Source organism: Lontra canadensis, unplaced genomic scaffold (genome assembly GCF_010015895.1).
Source record: "Lontra canadensis isolate GAN:19392208 unplaced genomic scaffold, GSC_riverotter_1.0 scaffold21, whole genome shotgun sequence".
Taxonomy (NCBI): domain Eukaryota; kingdom Metazoa; phylum Chordata; class Mammalia; order Carnivora; family Mustelidae; genus Lontra; species Lontra canadensis.
The window spans coordinates 10,406,200-10,424,362 of NW_022631015.1; the positions used below are offsets into that span (position 1 = coordinate 10,406,200).

Sequence of the window (18,163 nt, forward strand, 5' to 3'; positions counted from 1 at the left end):
TGACTGCCCATCCAGCAGGGAGCCCGGGATCATGACCTGAGCCAAAGGCAGCCACTTAGCTGACTAAGCCACCCACATGCTCCACTCCATACATTTTAAAGAGCATAATTATTAGAAGCCAAAAATTTAAGATTGCCCATCACCTGATTAAGAAACTATTCAGATTTTTCAGTATTCTAATCCAGTCCTAATCTATTTACATGTATAACTTTTATATTAAGTATCAGTGTCGCATAATTACAATTTTGATTTCTGTTTTTTATCCACTTGGGCATTTTCATAATTTTCATAACTATCATCTTTAATGGCAACAAAATAATTCCATCAATATTATAAACTATAATTACAATCTATTCTCCTAACAGTTATTTCTTTTAAGAAGTTTAGAGAGATAAGTGAAGCATGCTATAGTCATTTAGCAGAACATACTAACTATAGTAACTGTGAAGATTATATATCAGCACAACAAAATGCTTATAAGTGAATCAATCAAATAAAAATGATCACCATTAAAATTGCAACTATGTAAAGAAACAGGCATGACTGGTTCCAAGGGCCAGAAAGAACTGTAGAAAAACAAACAGTGATTTGAGGGGTAGAAATTATTTTTACTTTTAACTATTAATGTTATAATGATAGCTTGTGGAACCTAACAGGCATTCAGTAAGTATTTTTTGAAAGAAGGAAAAAATGTGATTAAAGAAAACTTCACTCACCATCCCTAAGGATTTCCTTGAGTGTGTATATAATGTGTATATGAAAGAAATACAGAGAAAGCAGTCATCATTCTACTGCGAAGTTTATTTCTAAAGTATTTTAGGATCTTCTGTTGAACAACTCTGGCTTTAAAAGCAGGTAAAATGGTCATTAATCTCCCACATGTGACCATCAGTTACCACCAAAATATTAGCCTCCCCAAGCTTAAGGCAGATACCTGAAGCTCTCTCTCTTTAGAGATTCTGTTCATGGGTTTAAAAATGAAAATGAGAATTTCTTTGAGATTGGTAACACATTAAGTTTTATTGTTCACTTAAACATTCTAACAAATAAACTTATTCGATCCCTTCATGAAAAATGCCTCATTCCCTTCCTCCCTTTTTTCATTCACCTTTCACAATTTGCTTGCGAGAGCAATGAAGGTAATCTCAATTTTGTTCAATCTGGCTTTATTAGTATTAAAACTATAGAAAGATTTTGGGGGTGCCTGATTGGCTCATTTGGTTTAAGGGTCTGACTCTTGATCTCAGCTCAGATCTTCATCTCAGGGTCATGAGTTCAAGCCCCATGTTGGGCTCCACTGGGCATAGAGCCTACTTAAAAAAACAAACCAATAAGCCAAACTATAGATAGATTTTGTTTCAAAAGTATAGATAGATAATGTGTGTTTACATCAGAAAAATGGTGACTATGTCATAGCTCATTCTTCTTCAAGGTTATAAAGGTAACAGCTAATTAATTTACATCCACCTCTTGGGGTGATAAATCTGTACACTGTTAAGTGTAACATATTGAAGGGATCCAAGGAACTCACAGAGGAGATAACAGGGAAAACATTATAGTTTTTATAAAATAAAGACATACCTGTCTTTCATTAATTGATAGAGGTTTTCTTTCATATATTCAAATATAAAATAGAGATGGTCATTTTCTCTGATAACTTCTTTAAGTTTAATCACATTGGCATGATTGAGTTTCTTCAGAGACTGTAACACAGCAAATCAGCATTAAAATTCTTAAAACAAAGTTATTGAAGTTGGCAAAATCTCATCAATCTCTATGATAATTACCTTAAGTAATCTTCCATTTCTTCTGCATTCATGAGTGAATTAAGTCTTAATGTCTATAGAACATTAAGTCTTAATGTCTATAGAAAATCTTAGAATACCAATTTTAAAGTAAGCAGTAATTGTTTTAAGTAATGAATGTAAGTACAGAAAGAAACCAAGCCAATAATACCTGCTAAACATTTCAATCTGTCACTTTTTTTCCTCAGTCTATTCACTAGACCTAAGTTTTTTCTGACTTAACTATGTGAAGTTCCATACAAAGGTATCCAGAAATGTATGCATATACAATATACAAAAATATACAGCATAAAATAGAAATGGTATGTAGTAATTAAAAGTTGTCTTTCCTTTGATAACATGAATTAAAACACTCTTTTAAAAGTGAGTATACATTGAAATATGAGTGTATAGTTTTTTCTGTTGTCCTCTACTGACATTTGGGTAAGAAATGAGAAATTACTTAGGAAGATAAAGAAAAAAACATAAGAAATACAATTATCTTTGGAACGTTTCCTACAAAGAACAGAACAATCCCTTTAGCTACCGTCCTCATAAATGAGACAGGGTGAGGCACAGCAAAGGCCTCCTAGGGTTCTTTACACCTGTAGGATCTTACCTTAACTTCTCTCAAGTTCATACATTCATCCCAAGAATAGAACTTTCTCTTCATTCTGAAATCAAACAAGAAAAGTTTAATGTACAGGGACAGAGGATTTGAAACACAACTTACACTGTTGGCTTTCTTACTCTAGTATTCACTTTGGGTAACTGTGATCTCCCCTCCTCTTTAAAAGGAAGTCCCCTCCCTTCTGTATATCTCAAGGCAGTTTGGTACAGGTGCACGATTATGTTCTATCTGAAATTCTGCTTTAAACACAATGGTGAAAGGATTACTATTAATCTTCCTTTCTGGGTACCTTCTCATATTTTCCTCATCAGTTTAATTGTGCTTTTCTAAAAGGACCTCTTCTGAATTTTCTCTTTCTAGAACTTAACAGTTATAGAATATGAAACACTAAAGTGGAGAAGGGAAGAAAATCACAAATGTTGGTAGCAAATTTCGTGATGTAACTTGAACTGAGGACTTTATATCACTACCTCTGCTTTAGACAAGAAGTCCATAAAGTTAAGTGATTCAGGTCAACAAAAATTTAGAAGCAACCAAACTTTAGAAATAGCTTTCTTTTTAAATTTTTTTTCTTAATTTTTATTATTGAAGTTTAGCTGACGTACAATGTTACATTAGTTTTAGGTATATAACATAGTGATTCAACAGTTATGTACATTATGAAATGCTCGCCATGATAAGTGTAGTCACCATCTGATATTATTAAAATATTATTTACTCTATTCCCTTTGTTCTACTTTTTATCTCTGTGACTTAGGTATTTTACAACTGGAAGTTTGTACCTCATAATCCCCTTTATCTATTTCTCTCATCTGCCGCACCCCCCCCAACCCCACAACCACCAGTTTGTTCCCTCTGTTTATGAGTCTGGTTTTTTGTTCATTTGTTTTTTTTTACTTTTTAGATTCCACATACACATGAAAGCATACGGTATTTGTTCTTCTCTGACTTGTTTCATGTAGCATAGTACTCTAGACGCATCCATGTTATCATAAATAGCAAGATTTCATTCTTTTTTATAGCTGGATAATATTCCATTGTATATATATACCAGATCTTCATCATCTTTTTTTTTTTAAGTTTTTTTTTTTTTAAAGATTTTATTTATTTATTTGACAGAGAGATCACAAGTAGGCAGGCAGAGAGAGAGAAGGAAGCAGGCTTCCCGCTGAGCAGAGAGCCCGATGCGGGGCTCGATCCCAGGACCCTGGGATCATGACCTGAGCTGAAGGCAGAGGATTAACCCACTGAGCCACCCAGGCGCCCCTTTTTTTAAGTTTTTATTTAAATTACAGTTAGTTAACAAATAGAGCATGTTAGTTGCAGGTGTACAGTATAGTGATTCAATGCTTCCATACAACACCCAGTGCTCATCATGACAAGCACCCTCCTTAATCACCCCCATCATCGTTTCCCCCACCCCCCACCCACCCCCTCTTTGGTAACCATCAGTTTGTTCTCTTTAGTTAAGAGTCTGTTTCTTGGTTTGCCTCTCCCTGTCTTTTTCCCCCCTGTTGCTTGTTTGTTTCTTAAATTCTACATATGAGTGAAATCATATGGTATTTGTCCTTTCTCTGACTGACTTATTTCACTTAGCAGAATACTCTCTATTCTGATAGAGAATACTCTCCATCCATGTCATTGCAAATGGCAAGATTTCATTCTTTTATGGCTCAGTAATATTCCTTTATATGTGTCCTTTATACACCTACACACACACACACACACACACACACACACACATCTTCTTTACCCATTCATCTATTAATGGATACTTTAATTGCTTTCATATCTTGGATATTGTAAATAATGCTGCAGTGAATATAGGGGTGCATATATCTTGTCAAATTAGTGTTTTTTTCATTTTGGGGGAGTAAATAGCCAGTAATAGAATTCCTAGATCATATGACAATTCTATTTTTAATTTTTTGAAGAACGTCCATACTGTTTTCCACAATAGTTGTGCCAATTTACATTCCCAGTGCACAAGGGTCCCCTTTTCTCCACATCCTTACCAACGCTTGTCTTTTTAATTTTAGTTATTCTGACAAATGTGAGGTGATATCTCATTATGTATTTGATTCCCATTTCCCTGATGATTAGTGACATGGTACATCTTTTCATGTGTCCGCCATATGTATTTCTCTTTGGAAAAATGTCTGTTCAGGTCCTCATCCATTTTTTAATTGGATTATTTGTGTTTTTTGGTATTGAGTTGTATAAGTTCTTTATATATTTTGGATATTAATCCCCCATCAGATATATTATTTGCAAATATCTTCTTCCATTTAGGAGGTTGCTTTCCTGAATTTTGTTCTCTATTTTCCCTCTTTGATCCCAATGTTACCATTAGAGATAAATATACCAAAAGTAATAAAGGTAACAAAATAATTCCACTATAAACACCACAGATAGAGGGGTTTTTTTTAATGAACATTTTTTTAGTCACCATGCAAAATGAGAGACAAGAAAAAAGAGGATTTATGTTCTAAAAAATATTTTTTCAAGTATAGAAATTACAAAGCTGGATTATGAAAACAAGGACCCTAGGAGCACCTGGGTGACTCAGTCAGTTAAGCATCTGACTCGTGATTTCTGCTCAGGTCATGATCTCAGGGTGGTGGGATCTAGCCCTGCCTCAGGCTGCACACTCAGTAGGAGTGTGCTTGAAATCCTCTTTCTCTCATTCTCCTCCCTTCCCCCCATCACATCCTCTCTCTCTCTCTCTCTCAAATGAGCAAATACATCTTAAAAATTAAAAAAAAAAACCCGTATGTGCCCTACTGTTTTCATTTAGTAGTATACTTTCCTATTGAGGGGTTCTAGAAGATTCTCAGGAAGCTTAAAGTTATCTTTATTGATTAAACTAATTCCTATAGGAATTACTCAGAGTCCCTTCAACAGTGTAATACACAAGGGTAAGGAAATGAGTAAAGGAATGGCAGCACAAAGAATTCGCAGCATGCCATGGTCGTTAACAATGTGGGCTGTGGAACTGTCCTGCTGGCTCCAAATCCTTGCTCAGTGACTCACTGATGTATGACCTTGTACAGGTTCCCCATTGACCATTCTGTACCTCAAATTCCATAGCTACAAGCAGAAATTACTGCATATGAAAAGCCTATTGCAAATTGCTTAGTTCAGCGCTCAGTAAATACTGGATGTTCTTGTTTTTATCAGTATCATTGATCAGCTATGACAGACATGAAGGGCATCACTGCTATTATTTCTAAAGCATCCTTAGTGAATCAGAATTTCATTTATTCTCATTAAGGTGCTAGAAATTTATGGAGGTTTAAGAAATTGATGGTTTACAAGTCACTTACCAAAAGATACATTTCCATACTATAGATTTATAAATATATTGCTAATATGATAAGGCAAATCTAGCACAATGTTAAATTTAAAAGTCAATTAAAAAAAAAGTCAATTCAAATACAGTATATAAGAGAAGTTTAAGAAAATGATCAAATCAGGGTGCCTGGTTGGCTCAGTGGGTTAAATAAAGCCTCTGCCTTCGGCTCAGGTCATGATCCCAGGGTCCTGGGATGGAGCCCCACATCAGGCTCTCTGCTCAGCAGGAAGCCTGCTTCTTCCTCTCTCATTCTCTGCCTACCTCTCTGCCTACTTGTGATCTCTGTCTGTCAAATAAATAAATAAAATCTTAAAAAAAAAAAGAAAAAGAAAATGATCAAATCCATCCAAAACTGCACATATAATGTTATTATTCTTAAAAATTATGATTTTTAAAAATCCATTTTGAGACACTAGGTAATATATTCCTTTTTCAATTTTGTAAAGATTGGAATTTTTATTCTATTTGAAACTCTGTACTAGCTGGATCCACATCTCCTAATATGTTCATTTCTTTCCATCAATTACTACGACTCATCAGTACTGCCCTAGGGCAATGTAGGTGTCTATATGCAACAAATACTGAAGTTTCCTTATAAAACAATTACCCAATTTCTTCAACCAATGTGAAGAACTTAATTTTAAGAAATTAAGCCAATTTGTTAGAATGATAGGAAAAGGCACCTCCATTTAGATTCCCTGCCTTTTTCTCTTTCATTTGTTCATTCATTCAACACCTACTACATGCCAGGGCAAGGCACAAACGAGAACCAGAGAGAGTTATCATGGCACCTCCCATTTAACACAAAATAGGCTTTAGACTAGTGAACACAAAACAGACAAATTAGTTACAAGGACCATGAGGTAAGGGGCTCTTTTTAAAAAATTTAATGGCCCGGCCTTTTTGGTAAGGCAGTATGTCAGCTGTGACCTGAAAGACAGAAGGTACCAGAAGGTGAAAAACTGAAAGACGGAAAAAACAGAAGTTTCAAGGAGACAGACAGAGCTAGAAAGAGCTGACTGGTCAAAGGAAATAAAAGACCATTCAGGCTGATCCTTATTAGTAATGCCCTGAGCTAATTTTCCTGCCCATTCCCAGCTAGTCATCTGAAGAAAAGGATAGTACTTTCCTACATCACTGTTTCTGCTCTGCTTTTTCTCCATAGCACTTACCATCTCTAACATCCTCCCCCTCCTCAAATGTAAGCTCCTTGAAGACACTCCCACATGCCTACATCAATTTTTGGCATACAGTAAGTCCTCAGTAAGTATTTACTAAATGACAGGATGAATTTCTGTACCCACAGTGGGGCTCATGAGGAACCATCCCACAAACAGGAGACCCTCCAAAATAGAACTGTCTTCCAAGTCCTTAAAGAGCAGAGAGCTTAATAAATATTTTAAATTTAATGAGATGAGGATCTTACTACCATCTTCTAGAAATGAATTGTTACAGCCTTTTTTTGTTTGTTTTTGATGGCAGCAGATACGAGGTTTCTTGCCAGAGATCTAAATTAAAATTTCCCAAAGAAAATTTTCAAAAAGGTACCTTTTATCTTGTTCTTTATAGTGTTCTCCCAACTTCTAACCACTCATCTGCCAACTCATCCTAGCCAGTTTGAGGGCATTTCAAGACTGCTCAAAAGGCTTGCCCACTGCTTACTGAATCAAGTACAGACTTTCTTCCCATGTTCATGTCTCAAATTATTACACTCTGACATCTACCAGCTGCCATGCCACACCCTGGTTTCTCCTGGTTCTCTCCCTACTGCGCTAGCACTCAGACTCTCCTCCACTTCCCTCCTCAAACATCATTCTCCTGATTCTTCTGCCTAAAAGGCTTTCAGAATGAAAAATACCTTTGTCCAGATAATGTTTCCCTTCAAGAGGACATGCTTCTTGCTCACTTTGAAGATACAGCAGCTCTTCATCTGCTACAGAAAATGTATTCAACATGGAATTTATTTAGGATTCTTCATCCAACTTGGATGGATTTAAAGTGTTATTCCTACAGTATTTGTGGCCTGAATTTGCAGTGCCTAAAGTTTTATGCCACGAAGCACAAGATGATGGTCCTGATCAGATATTATGGAATGTAGGTTGTTTTGGTAACGAATAGGGATACATTGAGAATGGAGAATACGGGGTCTAATACTTCAAGCCAAGTTTATTGCTTTGCCTCAGACTCGAGAGAAATGGCATTGTCTTCTGTATGACTCTTGCAGGCCAAAAACCATCCTAAGATTATGTCTGGTCAAGAATTTTAGGAGTAGGGAGGCCTGGGTGGCTAAGTGGGTTAAGCAGCTGCCTTCGGCTCACGTCATGATCCCAGGGTTCTGGGATCGAGTCCCACATTGGGCTCCTTGCTTGGCAGGGATCCTGCTTCTCTCTCTGCCTCTGCCTGCCTCTCTGCCTGCTTGTGTGCTCTCTCTCTTTCTCTCTGACAAATAAATAAATAAATAAAATCTTTTAAAAAAAATTTTAGGAGTAATGAGTGAACATTCATATTGATAATCCTGCTGGTAGCCTGTCTTCATAGTTCTTCACTCCAAAGAGCTGCTCCCTTCTATGATGCCATGGGCACTCATAAACACCTTGCTGTCATGAGGAATGGTTCTACCCTCTAAGATCTCAGCCTTTCAAAATTCACACTCTGACCACATCCTCCTGTCTTTTCTCCATCATTACCATTGGATAAAATGTATGTGTCTACTTGTTCCACACTTGGCTTTGCCTGCCTCCTCCTCTAGCTTGGATCCCATGGTCAGCCTTCCCACTCACTGTCACCCTCAAGAGCACCTATATATTCTGATGCCCCCCTCTCCCATTCTACTACTCCTGCCCTGCCATCCTTCAGTCTCTGCTCTCCATACAAATCCGTGAAGACTCTGTACAAAGTCACGTACACGCTGCCAGTAGCTCTATTTTAGTATTCATCGCATGTACTCGGGGATTCTGAGAGTGGGTTCTTTTTTTTTTTTTTTTTGATTTTTTATTTATTTATTTGACAGGCAGAGATCACAAGTAGGCAGAGAGGCAGGCAGAGAGAGAGAGAGAGAGAGAGGAGGAAGCAGACTCCTGGCTGAGCAGAGAGCCCGACATGGGGCTCGATCCCAGGACTCTGGGATCATGACCTGAGCCGAAGGCAGAGGCTTTAACCCACTGAGCCACCCAGGCGCCCTGAGAGTAGATTTTGAGAGTACTGAGAAAAGCCTTCTGTGACTTTTTTTTAGCAACTAAGTGACACGTACTCCATGACTATTCAAAGTTTAGTGCCTCTACTACCCCTCTTTTTACTACTCCTAGCCCTACTGCAATCTGGCTTATCTCCTCTTCGATTTCACTAGGACAGCTCTCACCACAGCCACTAATTATACCATGTTCTCCAAGTCCAAAGAACACCAGTATTGGTTTGGGTACCAGAAAGCCATTTCTAGCTTCCTCCCTTTTGCCTCCCAGTGTAGAAGCTGGAAGAGTAGATTCTCACCTCTCTTGTACATAAGGGAGACCATCTGATCCATTTCTAGCCAATAAGATGTAAGGGGAAGTCATTATGGGGCTTCTGGGAAACAAGCTTACTTAGAATTTGAGAGAAGGGTTTGCTGGTATCATTCTCCCTTCTTCGCACTCTGAACCACAGATGTAATGCCTGGAAATGAAGTAGTCATAATGTGGCCATTAAGTGACATGCTTGAGGGCAAACAAATGCTAACAGCACAGTATGAAGAAGATAGAAAAGACCTAGATACAGTTCACTGGAGTCATCAAAATCCAGATTTCCTGATATGGAAGAAAAATAATCTACTTATTTAAGCCATTGGTTCTATCACTTGCTATTAATTTACATACTTGTCACTTAAAGCAAGAAAGATTCCTAACTAATCTAAATGCTTTTCAGTCATTAGTTTTTAGTTGTCTTCTAGTTGAGCACTTCTTTATATTTTTCCCTTGGTTCCATATATTTTCTACACTCTCCTGGTTTTCTCCCTAGTTCTCTGGTGGCTCTTTTTCAGGCTTCTCTACAAGTACCTACCTCTTCCAAGGCCCATTTCTTTTTTCTTTTTTTTTTTTTCCAAGACCCATTTTTATATGATGGGATTTCTTAGTGCTCCCTATGAAGAGCTCTTTTCTTTTCCTTCTATATATATATAGCTTCAATTAGCATCTGTAGACTAACAATTCCTAAATCACCAGCCCAGACCTGTTTTGAATGCAAATATTCAGTTACCTGTAGGCCTCTTAAAGTCATCATTTCCAAAAGTGAACCCAGCTTTACCCCTAAGCCTGGGATCTCCCCTGTCATGGTAAATGGCGCCACCAACATGCATTTAAGAATCCCAGGAGTTAGCCTGCACTCTTGCACATGCTTTACTCCTTTCCCTCCAAGTCCAATGACCAGTCCCTCCAGAGCCTATCTCCGAAATGTCCCTTGAGTACTTTCACTTATATCCATACTCAGTGCTGTTTTTCTAGATTAGGTCACTGCCACCTCTAACCAAGATGGCTGCTTCAGTCTCCTGGCTGGTCACCTTTGATCAAGTATCCACTCTTTTGCTAAAGAGACCATTCTGAAGCAATATTTGATCACATCAACTCTCCTGCTTAAAATCCTTCATCACCTTCTAGTCAAGATAGACAAACTCTTTAACCTGGCTTCATGGCTTCACCCTTTGGCATCAGGCTTCATGGCTTCACCCTTTGGCATCAGGTCCTTCCTCCGCCCCACTCAGAATCTACACTCCAGCCCCTACTTCAGTTCCTCAGTCCCAGGCAAGCCTTTACATTCTCTCACATTCTTCACACTCTCTCATCCAGGTCTTCATACCTATTATCCTTGCTGCTTAGAACATTCTTCTCCATCCTTTTTTTTTTTTAATTAAAAAAAAAATCTTATTTATTTATTGGAGGGGAGGGGCAGAGGGATGGAGAGACTCTCAAGCAGACTCTACGCTGAGTGCAGAGCCAGACTCGGGGCTCAGTCCCATGACCCTGACATGACCTGAGTGGAAACCAAGAGTTGGATGCTCAACCAGCTGAGCCACCAGGTGCCCCACCTCCTCTTTTTCTTGATATTCTTTTCTCATTCTTGAGATCTCTCATTCTATGGGAAGTCTTCCAGCATACTTCTTCGGCATAATTTCTCTGTGCTCCACTAGGACCGTTATTGCCCCATCAGAGGACTTAACGGTATTTTGTATTGTAACTTGTCTAATTTGTCAGTCTTCCTCACCACATTGTAATTCCTCTGTCTCCTTCCCATTTTTGTCCTGAGCACTGTGTGGGAGCTTCACACGTGTGCGCTGAATGAATACTGAAATTTTCTTCAAGTCTTCCCCATGATCCCTCCCCTTCTCATTCATTTTTGCCGTGTCCTTCCTGAAGTTAGGAACGCCATATGGCAGACACTGAGTTGACTGTCCAAAGCCACTCTTCTCTTTGTCTTTATTATCCCAGCTTCTCTACAGGGATACAAACACCCAGCTAAGTACTCAGTCTCCCAGCCTCCCTTATAGCCAGGTGAGCTGTGTGACACACTTCCAGCCAATGACAAGTAACCAGAAGTCTTCTGGAGAGGGGTGAGGCAACTATGTTTTGAAGACAGAAGAACCTAGGTCTGTGTTAACAGCATGGACAAGGTACTGGCCCTGGGCTGCCTCTTTCAAGACTTCTTATGTGAGAAAAATCCCTGTCTAAGTAACTTTTGGTTTGGTTTTCTATTTCACATACCAAAGCATTCCTAAATTATATACTTATGGCTTCTTCTCAGCCCTCAGACCTCTTATAGTTTTGGCTCTTCAATGCTTTCAAGGCTTTATCTAGGTCTATGCTGTGTGAGACTCAATTCCCTGTCTTGTGAAATGGAACAGTGAAACAAACACATGATTTTGCCATCCACAAGGAATAAAGATCATTTTGTTAAGTAAAACAGAACAGTGGTAATAACCTTACATAATTCCACCAGGCCTAACCTCATTCTCATTTTTTTACCCCCTCCCCAGAAGCCACAGCTTTCATGAATTATATGTGCATCTTTCTAGTTCTTTAAAAACATTTATATATAGTGCTTGCTTCAGCAACATATATACTAAAAATATTTATATGTATACATTTATTTATACATAATGAAGTATTTGCATGAGTTTATACAATGATTTAATCTGTAAATAAGGATGGTTTCATCTCATTTTGGCTAATACTGATGCCTCCTTTTTTTTCTCTTATTGCACTCATTAGGATCACCAAAGTAATCTTAATTAGTAGGAATATAGCAGGCAGTCTGGTCTTAAAACCAACTTTACCAGCAGTCCTTCTAATATTTCACATAAAGATGATGAATTGTTTAAGTCTTACCAGGTTAGGGAAGTTTCTTTTTATTCCTATTTGCTAAGAGCATTCTTCCCCCAGTCATGAGTGGGTATTGAATTTTATTAAGCCCATTCAGTAAATACTTCATTTCAGTTATGGCACATTGTACATTTATTTGACAATAATGGCTATTGACAATATTTTATAAAGTTATTTCCTTGTATGTGTAATGCTTTAGATCATATTTCAAAGTTTTTAACATTTGAAGAGCATTTGTTAAAGCATTTTCAATTTTAGACTGTCATCATTTGGTTGATGTGGTAATCAGTCTCCAGGACTCATTCTGGAGGAATCCGACTGCCATGTCGTGAGAGGACTCACACAACCCTCTGTAGAAGCCCTTGTGAACAGGCCACTTGTCAACCATGTGAGTGAGTGTTGTGTTGTGGGCTAACCTGTGTCCCCCCCCCCAACTACACACATAAATTCATATGCTGAAGTCCTAACCCCCAGTACCTCAGAATGCGACCTAATTTAGAGACAGGGTCTTTACAGGGGCAGTGAAGTTAAAATGAAATTAAGGTGAACCTGAATCCAGTATGACTGTTCTTATAAAAAGGGCAAATTTGGATGCAGAGGGAAGACCATGTAGAAGAGATATGGAGAGAAAATGCCATTCATCAGCCAAGGAGTAAGACCTAGAACAGATCCGCGGAAGGAACCCACCGTGCTGACACCTTGATCTTAGACTTCTAGCCTCCAGAACTGTAGATCTGTAAGTCGGCCTGGTTGAAACCACACACAGTCTGTGGCTGAAACCTCGTTAGAGCAGCCTGTTCTTGGCTAAACTGCCCCCACCAAATCCATACGTTGAAGTTATAAACATCCGAGTGTGATTATATTTAGAGACAGACTCTAAAGAATCAGTTAAGGTTCGTGAGGTCTTTAGGGTGGGTCCTAATCCTGTATTACTAGTGTCCTTAAAGAAGAAGAGATTAGGCCACAGACTAGCACACAGCAGAAGATCCTGTGAGGACACAGGGAGAAGACAGCCATCTACGAGTCACAGAGAGAGGCCGCAGAAGAAACTGCCCCTGCTGAAAGCGTCATCTGTGACCACGAACCTGTCAGAACCGTGAAGAAAGAAATCTCTGTTTAAGCCACCCACCTGTGGTACTTCATTACAGCAGCCCAAGTCCACTAACCCAGGGAGCCACCTTCCAGGGGATGCTGCGGTCCCCGGCCAGCCTGCAGCTGACTGCCACCTCAGCAGACACTTGGAGCCAGAACCATCCGTCTGAGCTACTCCTAAATTCCTGACCACCCAGAAATTGTGAATTCAGAATGGTTTGTTTCCGTTTTAAATCACGGGGGGGACACCTGGGTGGCTCAGTGGGTTAAGCCACTGCCTTCGGCTCAGGTTATGATCCCAGGGATCTGGGATCGAGTCCCGTATCGGGCTCCTTGCTCGGCAGGGAGCCTGCTTCTCTCTCAGCGTCTGCCTGCCTCTCTGCCTGCTTGTGTGCTCTCTCTCTCTCCTTTTCTCTGACAAATAAATAAAATCTTAAATCAGCAAGCCTTGGGGTAATTTATTAATGTATAATAGATAGCAAATACTGTAGATTCAGAAGAAGTAACTAAGTTAATAAGAGTTAATTCTATTTCATTGGTAAGCTTAGGAGAACAGCACATACCCTTCAGAACTCCGTTTCATATATGAACGCCATCTGATTCTGAGGCCTGTCGTTTTAAGGAAATAATAAACTCTACTCTGCACTCAACTTCAAATTCTAAACAATTTCCAAACATGAGCTTCAGGTTTGGCTCCTAATTGTAGAGCCGGACAAACCAGAAAACTCAATCCATGTACGTGGGGATAAGCAGAACTCCCTTCTGGCAGCATCCCTCCAGAATGGCATTCCCCCATCAGCTAACCAAGCGCGGGGGCTACACCAGAACTCTTTCTAAAGGAAAGGAAAGATCAGAGCTCCAAGCTCGGCAGCGTCGCACACGGTACCTTTTGATGGCCACCAGCTCCCCAGATTCGTTACTCTTGCCCATCAGCACGCTCCCGTAGGTGCCGTCCCCCAGCTGTCTCATGGTTGTGTATCGGTTCATCTTGGAAACACAGTGCACCAGAGGTTGTCGGTTGAAATGACTTCTTTGTTGAATATAAATGTAAACGCTTCTTTATTTTCGTTTTTTGTTGTTGTTGTTTCTTCCCCTCAGACTGCTGTTGCTACACCAGTGACAGGTTTGTCATCCTTAGACACAGGCTCTTCCCCAGGATTACAAAGGTTCATGAGATAGAGTGATATGGAATCTGGCAAGGAAACAGCGCTTCCATTCCTATGAACACCCTATTTAAAAAAAAACAAAAAACAAAAAAACAAAAAAAAAACAGAACAAGAAGAAAGAATTTCATTAAAGAAATTTCATTTCATTAACTGGTAACCTAAGCGCAGGGAAGAATTGTAATATACATACCGGTGGGTTAAACATTTGTCAGTAAGTCCTTTGTGCTATGTGGAATGGGGTTCACATATAACAGACTGATAATGTTCATTTATGACTGCTTCATTTACATGGTGCCGTGCTATTTATGCCATTATATTCAGTAAATACAGGCTTAATGATTTGTAGGATTCCTTTTATACTGAATATAATCTGTATTATTCCAAGTCAGACATTGGAGAATCAGACAACTATAATATCCATTCCTTGAATCACTTTTTGCATTACGTTTAATTTGGCCCATGATCCCTTATGTGAAACCCCTGGGCCAGATGTGTTTGGAATCCAGGAATCCGTACATTTTAGAAAAGTAATATGGTGGATATAGCATAGATCATGTAACACCTCCCAAGCAGCATCTTAATGTAGCTGCAGAAAACTGATCAAAGTCCACAAAGTAAAATAAAATTAAGGAAAGTCCACAAAGTAAAAAATAAACGCTGACATCACAGCATGCAGTTCATGTTAAGTTGCAATGTTGCACAAATTTATTTTAAAATGTTCATTGTTCAGAGCTTTGTGAATTTTGAAACCGCAGCTGAGGGACTGTGGGTCCATATGTATTAGAAAGGTACAGGTTTCAGTAGGTCCTGATTGTATTACCGCAGTTGAAGAAAAACAAAACAGAGCGCTGGCTTTCCTGTGTACCCCATTATGACATTCAGTAGTTTCCTCCCGTTATTCCCTTCTACTTCTGTTTCAAGGAGCTGCTTCTCATTTCATTCTTACATTGCTTTTAAACATCTCTGTCATTCTGTTACAAGGCTTTATGCTGAGTTCCAGATGGTAACAAAATGCTTGGCACGATTCAAATAATTTGTTTTCAAATGCCTTTTATAATTTGATGCTTCATTCAAAGATTGCTTTGCCTTCACTGTAGTACTGTTTCATTGCCACCAAATAAAATTATCGAAATTGTTTCTCTGGGCGCCTGGGTGGCTCAGTGGGTTAAAGCCTCTGCCTTCGGCTCAGGTCATGATCTCAGGGTCCTGGGATGGAGCCCCACATCCGGCTCTCTGCTCAGCAGGGAGCCTGCATCCTCCTCTCTCTCTGCCTGCCTCTCTGCCTACTTGGGATCTCTCTCTGTCAAATAAATAAATAAAATCTTTAAAAAAAATTGTTTCTCTATTATATGCAGAAATTCCGGACCCACAGGACATCAAAGTACCTATGACTTCCAAAAGCAGGCTTTCAGGAGGAAGAAGCAAAAGTGCAAGGAAGGACAATAAAACTGTGTTGTTTCCTATTACGGGAATGTGTTCGTCCACAGGAAAGGTGGGAGGAACCCTGTGGGACTTTTAAGGAACAGGGTTGGGGTGTATTAGGGTATTGCTTATTTTACTTCATATAGATAATACCCCCTTGAAAGTCATGTGTGAATTAATTTAGGCTGTGCTAACTATGGCCAGGATCTTAAAAAAGAGATCACAATAGTAGATTCCGTATCTATTTAGGTTTTCTTTTTCAGCTTAAATCTAAGCAACGGATGCCAGCAAATGATTCCCCATTTGCCTGAAAATGGAGTTTTCTGTAAGTGATCTTTACAATATACATACACATGGAATTGAAATATTAAGGCATTTATAGAAAGGAAGTCAGCACCCCTCCCCCATGGTTCCTGACCCACACATGTATTTGTTTTTCTTAATTTTTTCCTTTATCTGCATAAGGAAATTTATTTTTGAAAGATCTTTTGGGTTTTGTTTTTTTCTTTAGATTTTATTTTTAAACAATCTCTACATCCAACATGGGGCCTGAACTCATGACTCCATGAGGTCACGTGCTCTTCCAACTGGGCACCTCTGTGTTGTTTTTTGTACTATGTATTATGATTAAACAAAACATGGACTAAAATGCACTTATCCTTATCATTTAGAATTTTATTAAATCAATATTTTGCAATTTGTTATCGACGTGTTAAATTGTTTGACCTCTTTTCTAGCTTGTCTCACTTAAGATGGCATACACCTCCCTTTTAAGGAAAAGTGCTGTCTACAGGTTTACTGATCCCTTTTGGTTAAGTAACAATATAGAGAATATATTTGTCCATAAGACCACAGTGTTCATCCTATCAGTAGGATTGTAATCTATAATATAACGTGTGGATAATCAATCAGAGAATCAATGATGGAGTCAGTCTATTACCTGCATTAGGTTTGAGGCTGCTTGTTTTTTGTAGGGTAGTCCCCAACTTCTAAAGAACCCATTCTAACTGGCTTTTACAATCACTGATGAAAAAGGAACTGCCCCCCAACCCCCATTTTCCTTCAAAACCATGCAGAGTCTGCCCCACAATGAAACCTACCCACCCCCACCTCCACTTAAAGATTCCTAACCCATTTCCTTACCCTAAAATACCAAAATGCTAATGACCAAATGGAAATTGCGACTGGTACTCCTTACGCCTACTAGACCCCGAGGCTGCATATGGCTCTATACCCAGGACACTATAAAAATAATAGGCCAGAAACAGTGGAGGGGAAGAAAGTAGTGCAGGAGGAAGGGAGGAAGTAGAGCTAAGACAACTAATTTCTTAATTCAGAAATTCAGTGGGATAATAGCATCATCTTTCCTTTCATGTTAATACCTAACTGAGGACTACCACTGAGGGTCTGATAGGCAGGAAGTAATGTAGGCAATTCTGGAAAAGGACCTTTTGCTTGAGAAGGGAATGAAAGAGGGAGCTGGCCAGGTGGGAACCCAAAGGCAGAGGTGACAGGGTGCAAGAAACAGTCCAATTTTACCTCGCAGTGACTTTGCCTCTAAAAGTGGAATTATCTCTTTATCTTCCACTATTAGGACCCTCAAGCACCACCATCACCAGTATTATCAGCACTACAGATCATTCACTCATTGGTGACTTTCTGCATTGGCCTGGAAACCCAACCATTTTTGGAGAGGAAATTGTAGAAACTTCATGCCAAGCCTAACCAACCACTTTCCAAATAAACCTGGAAACACAGTTTGTTTCAAGTGAGGGTGACTACAGCATAGGGTCTACTTATATCCAGGAAAGAATAAACAGGGGACCCAGCCATTTCTCAGCTTGTGTCATTTAAGGGGTGGAGTGATGAAGATTATGGATATGACATAGATTTTAAAAAGGTCTAATTGGGGGCTCTCAGAGAATCTGTCCAGTTTAAGCCTACCTAACCTTTAAGTAAAATAAGTTTACATACTATACTCCCAAACAAAAACCTTAGAGAGGACTCTTTTGAGTCATATTAATTACAAAACAGTTTTCCAGGGTTAGAAGCTGACGATTTCAGCTGTCCCTGTATCTTCTTGAAAATATAAAGACAACAGCCTCATGTAAAGAGGCACAGATATCCAGGTGAAGACTTTGTTTTTTAATCATAATTCCCATGTTTCTATTCACTGATGGCACATAAACAACTACTTTAACTGGTGTAAACTGCTAAACTAATTACTAGTCCAAAGCAATAGATGTAAGTTAAGAAAACAGAGGCTGCCTATGGGTCCTCAGTTCACACACAATAATATTTCTCTACAGGTTACATTTATTCTTCTCTGTTGATCTACAGAAGACAAATTATGACAAACAGAGATGTAG

The 18,163-nt window shown here is 39.0% G+C and overlaps 1 protein-coding gene across 3 annotated transcripts in view; it reads right to left on the minus strand.

The window, feature by feature from the left end:
• Positions 1–14,274, minus strand: part of MAK (male germ cell associated kinase) — a 51,440-nt gene extending 37,166 nt beyond the window's left edge. For all 3 annotated transcript variants that reach the window (XR_004383153.1, XM_032861560.1, XM_032861559.1), the window contains exons 1-3: positions 14,093–14,274; positions 2,404–2,458; positions 1,582–1,703 (exon numbers count right to left, since the gene is read on the minus strand). Coding sequence is in view for 2 of the 3 variants with exons in the window: in XM_032861560.1 (XP_032717451.1) it covers positions 1,582–1,703; positions 2,404–2,458; positions 14,093–14,193 (278 nt within the window). In the remaining variant the exon portion in view is untranslated. The remainder of the gene's footprint in view (positions 1–1,581; positions 1,704–2,403; positions 2,459–14,092) is intronic.
• Positions 14,275–18,163: the final 3,889 nt, after the last annotated feature.